Genomic DNA, 19,983 nt, shown 5'->3' with positions numbered 1-19,983 from the left:
ATTCATTCCAGTGGTGCTGTTCCTAGTATATGATTCGTGGTTGATGGTTAGTGGTTCAACTTGGGTCGGTGACCATCGAAGCTAGTCGTCGAATAGGACGACCATCCCCATGACAAGGATGACATTCTGGATTGGGATCATTGATTTACTTTATGATGTCCAACTGGCACTCATATAAGGAAGTCACAAGTGATGACTTTGAGTCTAGATATGGGAGTTCATACAATTTCCTGATGGCGGCAGTATTTCATGCGGTACTATTTTTCAACAATGTTGGCACTAAGAAGTGAATGCCGCTCAAGTTTGTGACTATCTTAAACATCAATCCCCCTAACTACCAAACGCTTTCCTCGCTTTTCAGTGTAAGCTTAAGAAGCCTCTTTACTCCGTGACGACTGAAGCCGTTACCGGTGTGGACTCATCTGGGGTCCATTTCGGCAAACCCCTCATTTCTGTGCAAAGACCCAGAGTTTTCGACTAACTATATGGTCGATATGCTTTCTCTTGGTTATTTGCACATTTTTATCGACTTTAAGCTTGGTGGAGGTGGCCGTCTGTAATCCGACCCAGAGAGACCCCGTTGTCATGTAGCGGAACAGCCGGCATATCGAGTTGTAGAGACACGTATTTCACACATTGCAGGCCGATCTTTCGAAAATAAGCCTTGACAATAATACAGTATAAGATCTGGCCGTGCATGAAATTGACAGGTATGCCCTTGTAAACGCGTAGGGTGCGTCCGGTATCGCGGATGCCGTGGCATCTTTGATGCTCTGCCATGCCAATCAGCTAAACCCCCTCCCCTCCCTTATGGCCTAGTCACTTTTATGCATCAAGTGCCTCGTCTTCCAAGTTCTCGAATAGTTACCTACAAAAAGGGGACTCAGGGCTCAATTCGACATCATAGGTTAAATCAGAGACTGCTTTTTTCTATGACCGATTGATCTATAAGCTAGGCTGCGGCTTCTTCTTACCTAAAAAATTATCCTGCAATGTGTTCAGTGACGTAAATGTGGCTCTCCAAATCTGTCACGCAGACCCCAACAACAAGAAAAGAATTACAATATCTGTTCTTACATTTCATAGCTCTTGTTCCAGCCGTCCCTGGAGGAATGATCCCTTCTGATTCCGATGGTGATTTCTGAGGTCTCTCCCACACAAACCTATCCGCCGGTTTTCTAGCTCTAAACCTACCGCTCGTGTCTTCTGTTTGTCACCTATGTCGATTGCGTGCATCAGCTTTGCTATGTCTACTGTGCTGTCTTCTTATTCACAGTCAGTAATTCTCTATATTTCGTGTTCCTTTGCATAGGGGGGGCGGTGTCTGTCATTAGAGTCGTACCGCGGACGCGACTCGGATAGGGAAGAGCAATCGAGACTTATTGATTTAAAGTTCTACTACACGACCTTCACGGTCAGCGGCGTCAGTTGCATCAATTGCCATGTAGTAAACCAGGAGGAACCTCCTGCCCGCCCATGGCTCGGAGTCCGATCGTCGAGGAGCCATTGGCTCATACACAGATAATGACGGCAGCTGCCGCTTTGTCTGCCCACCCTTCCCCGCCTGAAGTAAAAATCACGAAGTGGAGGTTGAGCGGATTGCGATATGTTGCCGTCGATTTTCCTTCCCTTTTCTTTGATTTTCGTGTTCTGCTGTTTATTGTGTGTCAAAATCCGTCTCTTCAAGTTGTGTAAGTGAGGAGCTGTGCATGGAGCTTCACAAAGAACCTCCAATGCAAAAATGTTGAATATTAACCGGCGTACCGTCAACATGCTGCCAATGCGAGGTGTAGATTCACTCTTTCAGCCCATCCCAGAGGGGGGGTTCCATCCCCGCCTTTCATGAGATGTCATCTGATCCAGCCATTTGCCACATACTCCTGATGTCATTGGGAAAGACAAAACCGACTGCTGCTGCGGGTTGCCGGATTGTATAAAAGCCTCCATGCCGGTGTTGGTAGCGGTGCGGACAGGGCCAACTCAGCACCCTACAGCTAGCTATACACCATCGACAGTCCCACACCTTTAGTGAAACAGACACTCCCGTCACAATCTCCTGAACTAGCTAGAATCAAACAGACCAAAGCTCTAAATCATTCCAGAGCTTAACAATCATGACCACCTCCCGCAGCATTGAGCACTACAAAACCAACGTCCACGCCCACTGGGAGGGCAAACACGCCAAGGACTGGACGGAGGTCGACCTCATTGGATACGAGAACGCGACGAATCGCTTATACAACGAGCTGTGTGCGCATCCGGACGCGGCAGTCGTGCAGGTCGGCCATCGATCGACCCTGCTCAACAACCATGGCAGAGACTACCGGTTCAATGGCAAGTTCTCCAGCGAGCAGACGCAGCCGGAGCGCAGTCACCATGAGTACAACCGGTTTGGGAAGCTGATGAAGTGGGAGGGCGATCGGTGGTATGCTTATGATTTTGAGGTGGAGATTACTGATCATATGAGGGCTTAGAAGGGGGTGGGGACGTATGTCCCTAGGTTGGATGTTGCGCTGGGGTTGGTCGTGAGTGAAAACTGATTCTGTAAGGCTGGAGCTTTGCGGTTGCCCCCCCTACTGTCTAATCAAAATTATGTGATCGCCAGTTTTTTCTGACCCGCAGGAAGATAGGTGCTGGTGTAATACTTGGGGAGGGATCTGATCTCAAATCCGAATTGACTGTTTCACTTCATATTCTGACCAGGTCTTGATGCGCTCTTTCTAAACTAGGATGTGTTATTAACGCAAGCCGCCGTGGCCTTAGGCAGCAGACGCCTCAATCATAGACAAAAGGATCAGTAGACTCACACCTTGTATCTTGTGTCTACCATGTGTACTGACACACAAGCCAATAGCCTTCAATAAGTTGAAACAAAGTTGATCTTGGATAATTTAGATGTGGCTTTGTGATATATCCAGTTCGGTCGCAACTACGAACGGGGTGGATTCAGAAGAGTGCATTTGAACAGAACAGTTTCCACACCATGCGTATCCTCGATCTGGGAAACGCCCAACAGACCACCGGATCTCAGGGAAGACCCGAATATAGATAGATTATCTACTTTCCGTCTTACAGACAAAGGTGGCTGTTTCAATATCTCGCCGTTGTGGGTCAAGTTATTAGGATGTTTGCGGCAAATCCGGAGCATTCATTCATTGAACTATAGGAGAAGAGATTACCTTCGTCTGGATCTATAATCCATAATCCCGCCCTTCCTGATGGTTATATATGAACTAACCAGCGTGTTTCAATCGAGCAACAATGCACCACCTCGATCTGTTCTCGGGCCCTTCCTCCTCCCTAAACTCAGCCCAATCTCGTCTGATCTCGCCATCGCCCTCTGTCCAACTCGTGTTATGATCCCGCTCATAGATCGTGTCAACCTCCAGGCCCATCTTCACCACTGTCTTCAGAAAGTCCACAACAACCGACCGTCCCGTATGAAGTCCCGCAACGAGCCAGATTCTCCCTTCCGGGGCAAGGAACCACTTCATCGTTTGTGCCAGGTTCTTATGCTGCGACGTCATCCAGAAGCAATCGGCTGCGATGATGCGTGTGAATTGGCCTTGGTTCGCCACCGCCCAGGAGTCCGAGGCCAGAGTCCCCCATTCATGGGGCTGGATGGAGACCGCACATCCGTTCGTTGCCGGGATGTTGCGTTTCAGGTTGAACGCAATTGCACCCCTCAGAGCAGGCGACGAGGGATGGTCTGTGATGGTCACTTCTGCAGCGCCCGCAAGGATCGAGACTATCGATGGGAGTGCAGCGCCTGTTCCGGAATGTGAGTATATCGAGGGCAACCTGACACAATGGAGACAAACCAGCGCCTAATTCCAGGACTTTCTCTCCTTCTACCTTCCACATCTCGTCGACATGTTCGTGGCCAGCATGAGCATCCTCGACAGCCTCCGCAACCACCAGACCGGCACTCCACAGGAAATGAGCGAATAAACTCCTCTGTGCGCTAACTTGACCTGAGTCGGAGGTTGAGTCTATTACAATCCCGGCCGATGCGACCGAGTCACTCTCTGGCGGGCTACTACTGGATGCACTCCCACTCTTTTGATCTGGGTAGGACGGAACTTGGATGGTCAGATCACCGTAACGCGGCGAGGAGTAGAGGAGACATTGGCCCGGGTCGCCGTGGAACTGGGGTGCATCGTCGGGTAAGAGGTGGGGGAGAAAAGCCGCGAAGATGTCTTCGGCTTCATCTTCGGCGGCCGCGGCCGCGGCAGCATCATCATCGCGCGGGTCATCCGTCGATGAAAGGTGAGATAAGGCGGGGAGAGGGCGAAGACGAGACCGAAGCATTTTTTTTTTTCAAGTGACTAACTACTATATTCTCCGACCAGAAGTAAATTTGCTGCTTATCTGCCGTCGGAGAGAAAAGAGAGCTCAGAGTGAATTCGGTTCTTGAGGGGTTGTGAACTTGTGAAGGATGTACTTATCCGTCCCACTGATCCACCCAATGGAGCCCGTCGTGCCTTCGATCCGTTTCTGCGCCCGTCGGTTGCTACTTTCCCCTCTGCTGTAAGACCTCGTTATAACGATCTTCCATTACCCGATAACCGCGCTATACTTTTAAGGATAATGTACACCCCTCCTCTTCGACTTTACCATCCAAGTATCGATATAGCTTCTTAGCTTCTTAGTACGATCGTCGAAAGATATAGCTCGCTCTCCATATAACTATTGTGATAAAAGGATTTCTCTGCTGCTCAAATAAGCAATCAGACAGGGATTACAGCAGACACAGGTAAATATGGAATAAATCAATATGATGATACAAGACCATAGGTCATGTGTCGGCGTCATGGTAATGTAACAATATAACAATAAATCACTAGTCGGAACTCATGTATTTACCCCACCAGAAACAATGGTCTTGTGTGTTACTAGCTTACTGTTGTTTTCGGAACACTAAAAACCTACGCCATCCACATTCGCGCTAATTCCTTAGGGGTTAGTAACAGTAGTTCATGCTTATTATCCTTAGATATACTTGATTGGACAGCCTCAGTGACAATGTATGGAAACCTGTGTTAGCCTGATCTCAGAACACAATGAATATAAGCTAACTAAGTTAGCAACAAACCAAGAACCGGTCCAAACCTTAAAGTTCCTCTATATGAGAAAGTCTGACCTTTCAATATATTGCAGATAAAGAAACGTCGGCATGTAATTGTTTCTATAGTTTGTAGTGTCTGTCAAGAGTTTTTTGAGATTAGGGTATGATAACTGTTATGAATTATTCCGGCACATACGACCACAGGGTGTGGAAAACAGGGCTTCCCGTCCGCTCAGCCGTACTTAAGCCACACGCCGGGAGGTTAGTAGTTGGGTGGGTGACCACCAGCGAATCCCTTCTGTTGTATGTTTTTTTGACCCAGGACGTACTGACGCGACCCGGTGCGCCGCGAGATCTTGCGCCCGCAGGATCGCGTTTGGCTTCGCAACGGATGAGGGTCAGTTTATCCTGTATACGGAAGGATGTGCGTGTGATCCATCTTACACAGTGCATATGCCGCGGGCACGTTGGAGACTAAACTCATGTTACCCAGATACCATCCGATTATGGGAGTGAGATGAGGCACCCCTAGATGACAACGGCAGATGATGACTATCGTAGTCTCTATGCCCAATATGCACTGGCATGTTTGCTGACTACGTTCAAAGGCTGAGATTTCTCCACCTCATTTCGGCGGGGAGCACTCACGGTCACGATTTCTACCAATAAGAGTGGAAAGGAGTTGTATATGGCCCCCCGCTTTCTTCTTTTGTTACTCGAGGATTCCTTATGCTATATTGTAGTACCCGAGACTCAAGAGACCCTTAAAAGAGCAGTATGGTTAGCCGTATGATGTCCGAGAGATGGGGTGGAAAGCCGCTGCCAAGGATAATCTGGAGCACATCGACCTAATTGATTCTGAGTTCGGGCAAGGGTAGAGGGAGAGTGGGCATAAGTCAGGAATACATGGGGGTCGTTCTCTATTTCTAGACATTCTATGTAGTTTGTTCAATGTGTGTTTCACATCCTTCTTGACCAAGTTTTGAATGACAGCTTTTGAAGTGAAATGGACTGTAGAAGTCAAAGGGATAGATCTTCCGTCTCTGATAGATGCTACATGTAGAATCAAAACTGATTGCGCGGGATAGCAAGTAGAACTTAGACACAGAACCAGATAACAAAAGTAGATTAAAGCGATGATATGCAACTCAGCACCTCACGCATTCTCCCTCCTCACACGCTGTCATCCGCAGAAGCGCCAGCTCCGCCTGCTGTTTGACATCCATATCGAACCTGCGAATCTCCCCGGAAACAATGCGCAGAAACAGCTGCTTCCACAGACCCTACCGACCCATGCTCCACATCTGCCGCACTGGGTCGGTGACCTTGTCCCTTTTCTTGCACTCCGCGTAGACGTACTCCCCGTCTAGCAGGATCCACTGCACCCCCGCGATCCAGATCACATGCGATTGCTGTCGTTTTGGATGGGGCATAGTTCCGGCCGCCAGGGATGATATTCTCCAGGGAGCTGAGGAACCGGCACTCCACGAGACCCAGGACTGTGATGCGCGCGATCGCGGACTGGAAGTTGCGCCACCGGAAATGTTATTCGTCGCAGGTCATTCGACCGGTTCTGGCCTTTAGGTTGCGTTGTGTGCAGTTGTAACCGCAGGCTGTTGGTTGATAGCAAAGAAAAACCGTTAGCAGTCTGAGCAGAGCCAGCCGATCAATATCAAAAAAAAGGGAAGGCAAAATCAAGCAAAACCGAAGGTCGAAAAGGAAAGTAACGCACATACGCGGAATCTCTCGACGAAAGGCGTCCGCCGATCCACACCAGTTCTTGCCCAGAGGCCACAGCGGCATCTCCTCAAATGGCTCAACGTCTTTTCCCTCGTTGGAGTCGGGCCCTAGACACAGAACTTTATGTAAGGGCATTGCGCGCAGTGCCTCCATGAACATGATAATGCGGTTCTGGGCTGAGTGGCTGGGTGGGACTGCGCTACACAATACGGCAATCCACTGAAAGATCCTCTTGACTTGGCCCCAAGCTGATGACGCGAGCTCGCGGATGCTTGTCAAACCTCTTGCGATTTCCTCCGGGGTGAGCTGGTAGGGACTGGCCTGCTGCGCAGAAGGTCGCTTAATGCGTAGTGTTGGAGCAAGACTGCGTCGATTTGACGAACGGCCTCAGAGGGGGCAAGTTTCCTTCGACCAGACTGACGAGGATGTTTTTGTAAGCGAGGTCCCCTTCGTCGTCCCATTCTTCGTAGAGGTTGAGCGGGAGGCACGCGTGCCCTTTGACGGTGTCTTTGGAGTCCATGATATTCTTCTCCTTGAAAGATGCAAACTGATGCGAAGAAAGTGTGATGAGTGGGGAAGAGAAGACGATAAGATGGAGGAAGACAGAAAGATTTCCGAGATAAGGAGCAACTGTTGACGCTTGGCCCGGAAAAAAAGTCAGCTCATTCACTCCGAGCCTGTATGCAGGGGTAGTGTACTTGTCCTATTTGAGCACCCGGTTCAAAGTGAATGAATGGCTACAAAGCCAGCCCCTGTCATGTACCACATCTCATGATACACCTTTAGTTCGCCTGGTCATTTCCAGGTAAAGATCGGTTTGACATGGCAATCAGCTTATTTGTAGTGGGACTTGTCATACTTCAGAGTACCGGCTCGAAGTGAATGAACAACCATCAAAATGGCCCCAAGTTGTGTACCACATCTCTAGATGCGCCTTCATCTACCTTATAATCTCAGGTCCTTCCTCTTTCCCCTGAGCACACGACAGAACAAATCTCTCATATATCAAACAACACCTTCCCGCTGTTTCTTTTCAAGTAGCTTCTCTCTCTGCTCAAGAAGACCTCAGCTTCCGTAACCCGAATCTCTATAAAACACTTGGAACTATTCTAACATTCACTACATGAAGAAAAGAGAAATCCAAAATGCAGCTCTTTAAGCTTCTTCTGCCTTTCCTTCTTCTGATTCCGATATCTGTTGCGCTGCCTTTGGGAGGCGCGGAAGTTATCTCGTTGCCTTCGAATGCACGGAGGTTATCGCGCTGCCTTTGAAAGACAGACATGGAAGATATCGAGCATACAGTCGCTAAGGTGGCACAGGGAGTTTGTTCACACCCTTTTCTATATGCCTTTCCTAATCCTTTCTCACTTTGAGGTTAACAATGATTCTTGTAAACAGAGATGGCTCATCTGCAAGCCCAAGACAAACAAGTCTGATGTCAAAAAATTCCATGTTAATGTCGATACTGCCAAGGCTCGGGCCAACGCTGCTGGCTTCACCAAGGGCAAGAGCGGCGACCCTCACGACTTCAAGAACGCAAACAAGATTCAGTGGGGTGTGAAGGGATGCAACAAGAGCAAAGTGGACATGTATGAGTATCCAATCTATTGGGAGGGCTCAAAGATCAAGGAGTGGAAAAAGGACAAAAAGGCCGATGATCGGGATAAAACCCCTATCCGCGTCCTGTACATCCAGGCGAAGGACGAAACGCTCCAGTTCTGTGGCGTCGTGATCCATCTCAATGTCCTCATCGACTACCAGGGCTCGGGGTATTTTACCAAGTGCAATCCTTGATTTTTACCATTTACTGACGGGCTTGTGTGGCATATGCACAGGGTTGGGTCTTTTGCCTGAGACATACTGGGGAATTAGGATGAGGTGAAGTGGCCGAAGCAGTGAGTTAGCCAAAAGTGCTTGGTAGCCACCTTTAATCGCACTTCATTTGTTCTATCTATGGATTTCTTCTCTTCTCTTTGGAACCGGTTGCCTAGGCTTCTATTTGATTGAGGTTTCCTTGATATCATCGTCTTCTGCTCACCTGGTGCCAATCGTCCACCACTATCATGGGACTGATTTTGACGGTTAAGACCTCTCCTCAACAGGTTGCCTCTGCAGCCCTACAATGAATCATAGGAGCGGCAGCGTTGAGACGGTACGACAATCATCAAGCTCATCAACATACCATACACCTCCTGAGATGAAAACTCTTGACTCTCTAATTTAATCAACTGATCTCGATGTCTTAGGGTCAATCAATCGTTGGCTGACAAGACTCCGATCTTCTCCACACGGCTTGATCTCGATATCTGCCTTTGTGATTGCGCCAAATGGCGGACGTTATCTTTCCCCAGACAAACAACGGCTAATTAGCTCGGAATCTGCGACTTAAGCATCCACTACAAAGAAAACCCAGGATTATACAGCATAAACAACTTTACCAGTCGATCTACACAAGAGATTTACTCGAATATCTCTACACGCAGCCCAAAATGCCTTTGTCTACCAGAAATCTTCTTCAAGAGCTCTCCTATATGAAGACTGAAGATCACTCTGTCTTCTTTGTCTTGCCCACTCGCTACTATATTACTTACCTCAAGGACAGATCTCCCAAGCAACAATCCAGGGCCAATGACTGAGCAATGCCGACCACTGTGCCACATAGCCCCAGCCCAGCGGCTTTTCCGCTGTCGGAGCTCCCATCTCAGCAGCAAGTGGTCTCCTTTCAACCAATCCCCAGCCCAACACCCACGGGATGTGCGGTCTGCATCCTGAGCGACAAAGCCCTACTAAGCCACGAACTATACTTCTGCCCGAAATTTAGGGCCATGTACCACCGGCCCTGTCTCTACGCGCTGCAGCAGCAGAGGAGCCATCAGCCCTCCCCGGCAGCAGCGCTTTTCAGGTGCCGAACCTGTGGGATCGAGGGCGACCAGCCCCAGGAGCAGAAGATCCCAGGCCCATCCCCAATCCCGACTCCCAGCCCACCCTCGGCCCCCGTCACCCCTGAAGCCTCCCGGCCCGTTATCACCACCCCGTATCACTACATCCGCACCTCAGCAGGACTCTACATATGCACCTACATCTCCATCGCACCGGACGGGACCACCCGGTCCTGTAATCTGCAATTCAGCGCGTGGCCGAACTACCTCAGCCATCATCACCGGGCGCATGAACGGGCGGCGGATGTAGGGCATTCCTGCGAGATTTGTGGGGTAAGTGGTGGTATTAGTGGTGTCAGCACCGCGAACACGACCACGACTGCGATAGCTACCCCTGCCCCTGCCCCTGCCCCTGTCATTACTCTCACTGATTTCCTTCTGGCCGTGGAGGCGGAGTCCAACGAACCACCGCTGCATCTCCTGCCTCCGCCCCTCCTTCCCGAGTCGGAACGAGAGGTCAGCATCATGACCGGCCCAGCACCGACTAACGTTACCCCAATCCCAGCCCCAGTCCCAACCCCAAGCCCACACCCCACCACCCCCACAGACACCAAAAGACCCATCCTCGAGCCCGCATGCTACCACTACTCCAAGCGCACCGAAGAAGGCCACTTCATCTGCACCTTCCCCCTCCCCACAAGGACCGGGACCGGGACCGGGACGACCACCGCGACGGAACCCTGCGGATGGTGCATGGAGACGTCGCAGGGGTACAAGAAGCATTTTTGGCGGAAGCATCTGCGTGAAGCCGAGGCGCGGGGCTCTCGCAGTGCCATCACCAGCAGTAATCAAGGTAACAGTACCAGCACTGGTGCTAAGGCCGGTAGGGGTAAAATCACCGCCGAAGCAAGCCCGGTACTTGAACCTCGACATCTGAAGCGTCGACGGCGGTCTTCGATATCGTTTACATCGTGTGTTTCACTGACCTCACCAGTACCCCCACCCGCAAACCCAATCCAAATGGAACTGCTCCTGCAATCGCAGCAACAGTACATCCCGCGGCCGCGGCCGCAGGCGCAGCCACCGCGCATCCGCCCGCCTCAGCCGCGGTTCTGCCCGCTCTGCGCGCAGGATTTCGAGAATCTGGGCGCGCTGGTCCAGCATCTGGAGGCCGACCATACCGCGGAGATTTCGTGTCTGTCTGCTGCGTCTGGGGTGTCACCGGGATTGGTGGGGCCAGCTGCTGTATCTGGAGAAGGAGCATCCGGAGTGGGATGGGTTGTTCGCGGATCCGTTGACGCTTCGGCAGGTACTGTTTTTTTAGGGTGGGGATTGTTTTTTCTGCGCTAGGGGATCTATAGTGGAATTCTTGGCTATTATATAGTGATATATATAGAAATCCGATTACGAACAGCTGGATTTCAAAAACATGCGATAGTAGATACATACTGAAAACCACGGCTATGAGTGATCGACGTAACTACACGAGTATTGCTTGTGCATCACAATCTGTCAACAAACTAGATACGTTATGCTTGTCGATCCCCCTTTGAACCACAGTCTACCTGTTCGTAGCAGTAAACATCTCCTGATTACTTGTCCCACTGCACAGCGCATGAAACATTCCACATGAGTAAGTAAGTAATGCATCGCTCCATCCTCCGAAAAATGCAAAATAAGAAAATCCGGGCCTTTGCATCGGGAGACCCACCCGCTCGCATCTGGGCCTGCATGCAGGCGCCCCACTCTTACCGAGCCAGCACCTCCAAAAAAAAAAAAAAACAAACAAAAAGTGAAAGCCCAACGCGGGGGTTGAACCCGCAACCTTGAGATTAAGAGTCTCACGCTCTGCCGATTGAGCTAGCCGGGCTGGTTGGTTGAAGTGCTGTGCACTAGTTACGTACATACCCCACAACAAAAGTCATTATGTAGTATGTGGCTGCATCACCGCTTGCACCCCCCTTGGTCAGTTTGAGGTAGAGACAGAGGTTGCAGTAGACATAGCTGGCCTCATCCCCAAGGCTGAGCTAGCAGGTGCTTCTAGATGTCAACGAATTGCGGGATCCGTGGGTTTGCAGCAAAATGTGCGACTGTGATGCGGTGATATATATGAGCGGGAGAGCGCTGGCTCATCACCCAGATCCGGTCAGCAGTCCGCCTCCACATGCGTGTATTACATATCGTAGTATAGGCCAACTGCCTTGACCTGCAAGGCACTATGAGGACTCCCAACATATATAACAATAAGTAGGTATTCGACTGACCATCACGGTACACATCATCGCCGACGCCCACCCAGTCGACGGTAGCGGAGTGCCAAGGCGGATGACCTCCCCAGAGTGATTGGTGCCTGACCATTCAGGCAAGAAGCCACAGCGCAAGCATTCCGGCCGACTGATCGCGTCGCCCACAATAAGAGTCGTGCTGATATACATGGCGTCGCGCGGACTGAGTGACCGTGCCGAACGTAGACCTATCTGCAGACGGGCAAGTCGCGGAATAGATCGCGTGCCGAATCGCGCAAATTGCTATGCAGGAGGCAAGAACCCATGTCCAGAGGTTAACAAACAGAGCATCGGGGTAGTAATCAATACCACCAAGAAAAACGATATGGGCGGATCAATCGAAACAAGAAGTGGGTATAAGCGAGCGAGAAAGAGTGAGGTTGGGAGAAGTGTGAAAAGACAAAACGTTACCAGGTTATGTGAAGGATGAGATGATGAAAGAAAGAGGGGAGAGAAGCAAAAAGTGACAAGTACCAGGAAACCAGAGGGTGATGAACATCAAAGAAAGTAGACAGCTGAAGGCTGGTGTTCTTACAGTACTAGAGCCACCGGCGGGGTGTGTCATGACCCGAAATCGAAACACATAGCATAGTCACGAAAGACAACAGCCAACCGGACATGCACCGTAGGGTAAGTCACCCGCATACAGTGCTCCATACTGAACCGGACCACAGACCCACCTTTACTGATACAACGTCATATGAAACCATCAATTTACAAATCAATGTTCTGTTCATCATATTCACAAAAGAAGCAAAGTACAAACGTAATCATCACATATCACAAGGCCAGATTCGCGCAGCTGAACGCCGGCGAAACCGCCCCGGCATAGTCCGCAATGATCGCCTCGACGGCCGCATACAGCCCCGGGCCCAACAGAAACAACCCGCACACCATCACAAACACATGGATCACCGTCATGATGCTGCGGCCAGCGCCGGCGAACAACTTGCCCCTGTATAGTTGCCAGTACGCCACGGCAAAGAAGATGAATCCGAAGAACGAGTCAAACGCCGCACCCAGCAGAGACAGGAAGTCGCCCATGCTGGGGATGACCTCGGAGAAAATGAAGCCCAGGATCCAGATCGCCGCCATCAGGCCCAGCCACACCCCCCAGCCGATGACCGTGTTGCTGTGCGCGTGGCGGGACCGACCCATCAGATGCCCGAACACGAACTTGGCGCTGACGTTGGCGTAGATGACGGCGATGATGAGTGTGGGCGCGATGACGAACCCAAAGGAGGCCTTCTTATACGCGACCGTCCCCAGACTGCCGAATGCGGGCGCGGTGGAGTACTGGCCCAGGTAGCGGAATCCGATGGCCGGGGGGACGATGAACAAAATGACGGAGATCCCGGTGAGGACGGCGAGGGCTTTGGGGAAGTCCTGCGGACGCTCCATCTCGGCGATAAAGCTCGGGAAGAGGATCTGGGGCACCCAGAGGAAGGTGATGTTGAGGACTGCGTTCATGCAGTTGACCCAGGTCGTGCCGGGAAGGGGAAAGGCGTAGGTGCGCACGGGACCGTCGGTGGGGTAGTTCCCGTTGTACCCATACAGTGGCGCTGTCTCAATCCCCGCAAAGATAAGGAACAGAAGGATGGCAATGGCCATACAGGCCGCTACGGAGGTAGGTTAGCGCAATCCGTGGTGGGTTCAATCGTCTTTCATCCGAGAACTCACATGAGAACATGGACATGAAGGAGACATGGTGCAGCGTCCGAGGAACGGAGAGCACCACGCCCATGATCGTGCAGATCACCGAGAACACCACCGTACAGAGGGAGTGATCCGACAAGGTGTTGAGAATCTTGGCCCCGGTCAAGATGTGGAAACCGATCAGGAGGATGTTGTTCGCCATCAGCATGAACCCGGCAAATGCGTAGGCGATCCGACTCTTGCCAAACGCATAAAATCCGAAGTCGCCTGCCCATGCTATCGTTAGCATCGATTTCAAGTCGCAAGAATTACCAGAGTCCCTTACAAATATTTCGGATCTGCGGATGTTTCATGATGAACTTGTGCATGGTCGTTGAAGTGATCCAGAACAGGATCCCGGAAAGCACCATGGTGATAATCCCTGGCACCCACCCTAGGACTCTAAAAACCCAACAGCCATTAGTACCCATGGCACACAATCACGTATCAGCTCAACTCACGACAGCGACCAGGACTGCGACATGATAGCCAGACAAACCTGCTCTCCGCACAGCAGCCACGCCCCCTTCTGCCACGACATGGTCCGGAGCTGGATCTCATGTTGGTTGTCTGTTCGATGTGCACAACCGAAAATTAGCCACGATCCTCGCCATCAGAATAGTCATCTCAGCATACCCTCATTCTTGAGCGCATTCAAGATCTCCGCCGAACTGTATCCATCGGAATCGAACTCGTCGACATCAGCGGGCTGCTGCACCGGCTCCTTCTTCTCGTCATGGATCATCGCGAAACGATTGTGGTTGTTGTCGAAGTGCACGATTCCGCAGCGAAGTATGAGGAGGCCGTATTTCCGCGGAGGCTGCAGGGTTTTAAACAATCAATATGTTCTAGACGCAGCACTAGTGGTGGGCGGGTTGATTGGGGTGCTATGGCGTGATAGCGCGACCGATGTTCGCGATAAGGCCCCAGATAGCCAACCAGGAACATGCGTTCCTCTTTAGCTTGCTGATGGGCGGAGCACGATGGAGGCAAACTCAGATGCGAACCACCTATGATGAGGATATGAAAGTAAGGGAAAGAAAAAAAAGATTTCAGCAAGCTAAGCAGGCGCGCTGGGCAGTGGCAAGGAAGGATTTCAGAAAGTCAGAAAGGCGACCGTCGAGCTGACTGCAGCACCTGCAGTGTGCTCGGAGATGGCCGAATCTGGATTGGAAAGAGGCAGCCAATGTTACCCTGCCATGACCCTTACATAATCAGGGTGACCGTGGACAAAGTGGTGTCACTATTTGATGGTTGCAAATTCGCTTTGTTTTGGAGTAAATTGGTGATTTGATAAATGGTATGGATGGGCGAGATTAAGTTGACAGCCTTGTGGTTGACACTACAAATTAAGGTTGCGAAGTGTGTTCCTGGAGGGGTTGGCAGGGGTTCCACTGGCTCATGGGCTCATGGGAATTCGCACACCACGTGTGCTGCGGATGGCGTCATTTGGCGATGATGGGCAAACCATGCTAAGCTTTGCAAATTCTTCGTCAACTCAGATGTTTGGAAGGCCTCGTATTGATCATGTTACTTCCAGTGGCTTGCGTGATTCTCGAATCCTGCGATCCTTCGACCAGACCGTAACTGAGCAACGGCTAGGGCTACCGCAGTGCAACCTACCTCATCATCCGATATGATAGTTACTTTTGTATGGCCTATCAAGGCTAGCGGGTTTGACTTCTACTACGGACTATGTAGCTCCAGCTGTGTTGAACGAAAGTGGCACTTGACTTTGATGGAGTCTCGATGGTGGATAAACTATCACCCCCACAGCAGCAATCGGCAGCTCCGCAGTACGGGCTCCATTTGTGATACCCACTGACCAGCTTTACTTGAAGCTCAACTCCAAAGACCGTCCACAAAAGTTATAACTCTTGGAAACTGATTTGAACAGGCATATAACCCTGCTGTCAGCAACATAGGTAGGCTCTGAAGTTAACTTTCATAAGATCCTTCGGATGCTCAGGAGCAATGGCACAGCTCAAAACAGCACTAAGCACTGTGCTTGATTTTCCTACACAAGAATTTTCATTTGTGCTTGCAGAATCTGACCAAAGCATACAACCGCCGAAGTTGGTAGTCAATGCCTCGCCATCAACTCATGTTTAGACCGTGGGTGAATGTTAAGTCACCAAGCACAAGCAAGGACTGAGATGGGCCGTGCACACGCACACCACACGCTAGGGCTCGAAGCAAGGAGCAGATCAAGATTGGGCAGAAAAACTTCGGACGCGGAGGCGGTGAATATACGGGAGCACTATTCCATTTCCGGCCACTAGGGTTTACGCCAGAGTCCGTGATGCCAAGACCTATATTCATCCGAGTATTCCTGCCTGAGGGATGAGGCAACCAAAGCGACCAGGATTTAGCTACAACATCCAACTCTTTCTGTCGTATCCGACAATCTTCATGTGAGACTTATATATATACACCATTCCACGCTCTAAGGCTCAAACCAAATTTTGGGTCTCGATGCTATGGGTATATGTAGCATTTCCTACTGACCGAGGCATATGACTCCAAAAGAACTCAAATTTAGATCAGAGAAGTGAAAAATCAATAAAACTCGCAGAGTAAATTTGAAAGCGAAGGTGAGCCTCTCTTCGAAAATGCATATCAATTGACTAAAGCGAGAACTATCTTCATTACATCAGTGGCGTGACTCTACAACTAGTGGCACCCAGGAAGCGTAATCTTTTAAAGCTCCAACTCCAAGATGTACACTTTCAGCTCTCATAACTCAGTATCACAGCACTGAGGCAGGCGGCATCTCTAACATGATTGTTTCCCCAGAATATTGACGGTCAGCCCGTCGCGCCTACAGATCCGTCTGTGTTGTTCCGTTGGGGGTGCCTGCCGATGGTGATGATTGTGATATGCTGAAGCCTCACGAGTTGCTGCCGGACGGGGTGAAGATCTATACGCTGTGGATTCGTAAGAGGACGGATCCGAGAGTATTCTTCATCACGTAGAGATGTCTGCTCTGTGGGGGTTCGTCAAAGCTGTTGTGTTGCTCCAGTTGTGGGCTTGAGGGTACTCAATGCTGTCTTACTGGAGGGGGGAGTGCTAGGAATTCATCAAGGTTGTGACGGGTCTGCGAAATGATGGGTTGATACTGAGAATTTTCTGCGTAGAGCGATCCGACTGTATGCCCTAGCTATGATGAAAGGGAGGATGCGGATGCGGATGAGGATTTGAAAGAGCAAGAGTCGCGTCTTCTGCGAAGAAGATTACATCTTTCCTTGCCCAGGTCAGGGAGATCTGAACTGCAAACGTCTGAAGTGGCAAAGGTAATGGGCTGGTAGTGAGGCTTCGTGAGGTGAATGAGCTCTGCTTCAACATAGTCTGCCCCACTTTCCTTGCGACTCATCATAATGAACATAGAAACGGCATTGAGGAAGAAAAAAAAAAGAGGAATGGAAAAGCCTTTTCCCACGACTCTTCTGGCGCAAAGGACCTTCTACCACACTCCGTACCGACGTCTCGTATCGAGTCGAACGCTTGTGTGCTATACTGTGGACTCATCAAGCGTCCCAAACATGTAACCAATCCTCTTCCGCCTGCGAACACATGTGGAGCGGATATGGCCACCCGATCATGCATGATCCTGCTCTAATTTCGACACTCTGGTCGCCATAACACAAGAGTTAGCAATGATCAAGGTGAGAAGCTCGGCAGTCCTTGATCATTTGCAAGATGCTTGGTTGCTAGACGCTAACAATGACTTGTAAATAGAATGCTTAGCAATCGAATTCGGATGCAGACAGCATCTGCACAGTCCAATTCTCCGACGAGGTATCTGATGTGGGTGTAGGTACTCCTGCATTTCTTCATCCCATCCCGCCACAACACGGAGATCGACACCGTCAACGACACAAGAAGACCTGAAGCGTCCAATTTTCCGCCAAAGAGCCATCAATCTCGGACCAGGTCGCAGACCACGTGTACTGTAGAGCACGGAATGCGGAGCCAATTCCAACAGTTAGCATATTCTCAGGATAATTCTGTGATCAATCGTCAGGAGGTCTGCGCCAAGCAAGACGAATACCCTCGACCTACATCGGCTGGGTAAATTCACAATCCTGGACTGGGCCTCGACACAGCATCCAAGTACAAGTACATTAAAAGCATCAGATATAGCATCCGTGAAGGTGTCAAGAACCCCCAGTGGTTCCAGCCGTGCCAAGACGAGCCGACAAGCAGCGCAGCACAGCCACGATGGAGTCAAACATCCGCGCTCTTGGCAACCCCGTCCTGAAACGCCCTCCTGCTCCATTTGTGGAAGTTCTCCTGGAGCTCAGAGCTACTTGCCAGCTCAACCCCCCGGATATGCGCGCATGTAGGCTTGGCATGTGTCGAAACTCCGCTTCTTCCGCAAAACCCTAGATGAAGCGGTGTCCCCTCCGTCTCAGCCAGAATACCGACCGACAAGCTTGGCGGGGGTCACTACCGACAGTTGCCATGCAAGAGCTTGAACGCCTTAGTTGATGCTCCAGAGGAGATAGTCCTTCCACCTATGGCGATGAGGGTCCAGCCAAGTCTTGGGTCGACCTCCTGATGATGTATACCCGTTTAATGAGGGCGCTTGGAAGGTGAACATGCCACCACCAGCATCGATCCCCACAAGCTATAAAGACATTGTCTTCCATCCCAGCTGTCCTGACAATCCATCACCCAACTCACCCTTCTCACCTTCTCTTCTCTTCCTTCCATTTATTCCAACTATAGTCTTTTGCTCTCCTTCCATTCTACACAATGACTAACTTCAAGTGGATCATTGCAGTGGCCGGCCTCCTGTCTGGACAGGCCCTGGCTGCTCCTACTGCCACCACCCACGCTAAGCGTGCCACTGTCAGCGACGTATGTTGTTCCTCCCCTTCAACCTGTGCAACACTAACATGGCTACTCCCCTGTAAAGAGTGCTTTCGGCTACGCCAGCCTGAACGGCGGCACCACCGGTGGATCCGGCGGCACCACGACGACCGTCTCCTCGTACGCGGCCTTCACTTCGGCGGTCAGCAGCGACGACAAGAAGGTGGTGTATGTCAGCGGCACCATCAGCAAGACGGCCGACCAGGTCAAGGTGGGCAGCAACACCTCGATCATCGGCAAGGACGCCAACGCCATCCTGGAGGGATTCGGCCTGCTGGTCAAGAAGAAGGAGAACGTGATCATCCGCAACCTGGGTGTGAAGAAGGTGTTGGCCGACAATGGCGATGCCATCGGTGTTCGTACGTGCCTGCCCTATGCTCCCTCCAAATACAAACCTCGAAGCTGACGGCCATATGCAGAATACTCCAACAACGTCTGGATCGACCACTGCGACGTCTCCTCCGACCGCGACCACGACAAGGACTACTACGACGGTCTGATCGACGTCACCCACGGTTCCGACTACGTGACCATCTCGAACACCTTCCTCCACGACCACTGGAAGGCCTCGTTGGTGGGCCACTCGGACAGCAACTCCGACGAGGATACCGGCCACCTGACCGTGACCTTCGCCAACAACTACTGGTACAACATCAACTCGCGCGGGCCCTCCTTCCGCTTCGGCACCGGCCACATCTACAACAGCTACTACCTCGACGTCAGCGACGGCATCAACACCCGCGACGGCGCCCAGCTGCTGGTCGAGTCCAACGTCTTCAGCGGCTCCAAGAAGCCCCTCTACTCAACCGACAGCGGCTACGCCGTCGCCAACGACAACGACTTCGGCGATGGCGAGAACGCCGCCGACCAGGGCACTCTGACCTCCGTGCCGTACAGCTACACCCTGCTCGGCTCGAGCAAGGTTAAGAGCGCTGTTGTGGGTACTGCCGGGCAGACTCTTACTTTCTAAGCTTGTTAGCTTAGCTTAGCTTAGCTTAGCCTTGCCGGGATGATGATCGGGGTTAGTTTGGGGGTAGCGGATAGTGGTGGTGGTTTGTCATTCTTTAATTTCCTCACGGGTCCTGATTCTTCAGGATCTTTTTCTTTTATCCAATTGAGTTGGTATTGGTGATTCTTGGTTCCTCGTTCTCTCGTGTAGAAAGGTAGATGTAGTCGTCACCGCTGGCGCCAAGGGAGCTCGATCCGGACAATGTGAAACTGCCATGGCCTCGCCAAGGGCTTGTTCGGGCCCCACTGGCACCCCGCTCGGACCAGCTGTCCCGCATGGTTCGTCTAATCTTCGGCAATTGAGGCCCTGAGTTGGGTGTACTTGCGGTTGTGAAGATGTCGGGGTACTGTTAATGTTGGTGTGTTTCAGGTACCGCTTGCTGCAACATGCCATCCGAGTGACCTGTCATGACGGGAGATATCCTGTGACTGG

At 51.1% G+C, this 19,983-nt stretch overlaps 7 protein-coding genes and 1 non-coding gene across 8 annotated transcripts; 4 read left to right on the top strand and 4 right to left on the bottom strand.

The window, feature by feature from the left end:
* Window positions 1-1,978: 1,978 nt before the first annotated feature.
* BO82DRAFT_350147 (uncharacterized protein) lies at window positions 1,979-2,720 on the top strand. Its single transcript, XM_025634068.1, has one exon. It carries the CDS (start codon window positions 2,115-2,117, stop codon window positions 2,472-2,474), a length of 360 nt encoding a protein of 119 aa, XP_025496627.1. The 5' UTR covers window positions 1,979-2,114; the 3' UTR covers window positions 2,475-2,720.
* A 421-nt stretch (window positions 2,721-3,141) lies between these two features.
* BO82DRAFT_325522 (putative nicotinamide N-methyltransferase) lies at window positions 3,142-4,411 on the bottom strand. Its single transcript, XM_025632876.1, has 2 exons — window positions 3,822-4,411; window positions 3,142-3,769 (listed from the first exon to the last, which is right to left on the bottom strand). Exons 1-2 carry the CDS (start codon window positions 4,309-4,311, stop codon window positions 3,234-3,236), a joined length of 1,026 nt encoding a protein of 341 aa, XP_025496626.1. The 5' UTR covers window positions 4,312-4,411; the 3' UTR covers window positions 3,142-3,233.
* A 2,056-nt stretch (window positions 4,412-6,467) lies between these two features.
* On the bottom strand, window positions 6,468-7,328 carry BO82DRAFT_397598 (uncharacterized protein; the record flags this gene model as incomplete). The annotated part of the gene is made up of 3 exons (XM_025638951.1): window positions 6,468-6,681; window positions 6,801-7,147; window positions 7,230-7,328. The coding sequence occupies 3 exons, from the start codon at window positions 7,326-7,328 to the stop codon at window positions 6,468-6,470; spliced, it is 660 nt and encodes a 219-aa protein (XP_025496625.1).
* Window positions 7,329-8,088: 760 nt separating this feature from the next.
* Window positions 8,089-8,602, top strand: BO82DRAFT_397597 (uncharacterized protein; the record flags this gene model as incomplete). Its single annotated transcript, XM_025638950.1, has 2 exons — window positions 8,089-8,130; window positions 8,207-8,602. The coding sequence occupies 2 exons, from the start codon at window positions 8,089-8,091 to the stop codon at window positions 8,600-8,602; spliced, it is 438 nt and encodes a 145-aa protein (XP_025496624.1).
* An 845-nt stretch (window positions 8,603-9,447) lies between these two features.
* On the top strand, window positions 9,448-11,037 carry BO82DRAFT_397596 (uncharacterized protein; the record flags this gene model as incomplete). Its single annotated transcript, XM_025638949.1, has 1 exon — window positions 9,448-11,037. One exon carries the CDS (start codon window positions 9,448-9,450, stop codon window positions 11,035-11,037), a length of 1,590 nt encoding a protein of 529 aa, XP_025496623.1.
* Window positions 11,038-11,484: 447 nt separating this feature from the next.
* BO82DRAFT_t22 lies at window positions 11,485-11,557 on the bottom strand. Its single transcript has one exon. It is a non-coding gene; the product is annotated as a tRNA-Lys (tRNA).
* Window positions 11,558-12,752: 1,195 nt separating this feature from the next.
* BO82DRAFT_370804 (putative amino acid transporter) lies at window positions 12,753-14,412 on the bottom strand (the record flags this gene model as incomplete). Its single annotated transcript, XM_025637235.1, has 5 exons — window positions 12,753-13,591; window positions 13,653-13,895; window positions 13,954-14,069; window positions 14,129-14,237; window positions 14,304-14,412. The coding sequence occupies 5 exons, from the start codon at window positions 14,410-14,412 to the stop codon at window positions 12,753-12,755; spliced, it is 1,416 nt and encodes a 471-aa protein (XP_025496622.1).
* Window positions 14,413-18,348: 3,936 nt separating this feature from the next.
* On the top strand, window positions 18,349-19,673 carry BO82DRAFT_300265 (pectate lyase family protein). Its single transcript, XM_025632050.1, has 3 exons — window positions 18,349-18,530; window positions 18,589-18,901; window positions 18,962-19,673. The coding sequence occupies exons 1-3, from the start codon at window positions 18,426-18,428 to the stop codon at window positions 19,510-19,512; spliced, it is 969 nt and encodes a 322-aa protein (XP_025496621.1). The 5' UTR covers window positions 18,349-18,425; the 3' UTR covers window positions 19,513-19,673.
* Window positions 19,674-19,983: the final 310 nt, after the last annotated feature.

Source organism: Aspergillus uvarum, assembly GCF_003184745.1.
Source record: "Aspergillus uvarum CBS 121591 unplaced genomic scaffold BO82scaffold_3, whole genome shotgun sequence".
Lineage (NCBI taxonomy): Eukaryota > Fungi > Ascomycota > Eurotiomycetes > Eurotiales > Aspergillaceae > Aspergillus > Aspergillus uvarum.
This window is presented reverse-complemented; position numbering and strand designations above follow the sequence as displayed.

Bases quoted from the DNA above. Each gene is read 5' to 3' on its own strand.
- BO82DRAFT_350147 (XM_025634068.1), top strand. From the start codon at position 2,115: ATGACCACCTCCCGCAGCATTGAGCACTACAAAACCAACGTCCACGCC.
- BO82DRAFT_325522 (XM_025632876.1), bottom strand. From the start codon at position 4,311: ATGCTTCGGTCTCGTCTTCGCCCTCTCCCCGCCTTATCTCACCTTTCA. The intron at 3,770-3,821 runs GTTTGTCTCCAT...ATTCCGGAACAG, and splicing joins AGTCCTGGAATTAGGCGCTG to GCGCTGCACTCCCATCGATA.
- BO82DRAFT_300265 (XM_025632050.1), top strand. From the start codon at position 18,426: ATGACTAACTTCAAGTGGATCATTGCAGTGGCCGGCCTCCTGTCTGGA. The intron at 18,531-18,588 runs GTATGTTGTTCC...TCCCCTGTAAAG, and splicing joins AGCGTGCCACTGTCAGCGAC to AGTGCTTTCGGCTACGCCAG. The intron at 18,902-18,961 runs GTACGTGCCTGC...GGCCATATGCAG, and splicing joins TGGCGATGCCATCGGTGTTC to AATACTCCAACAACGTCTGG.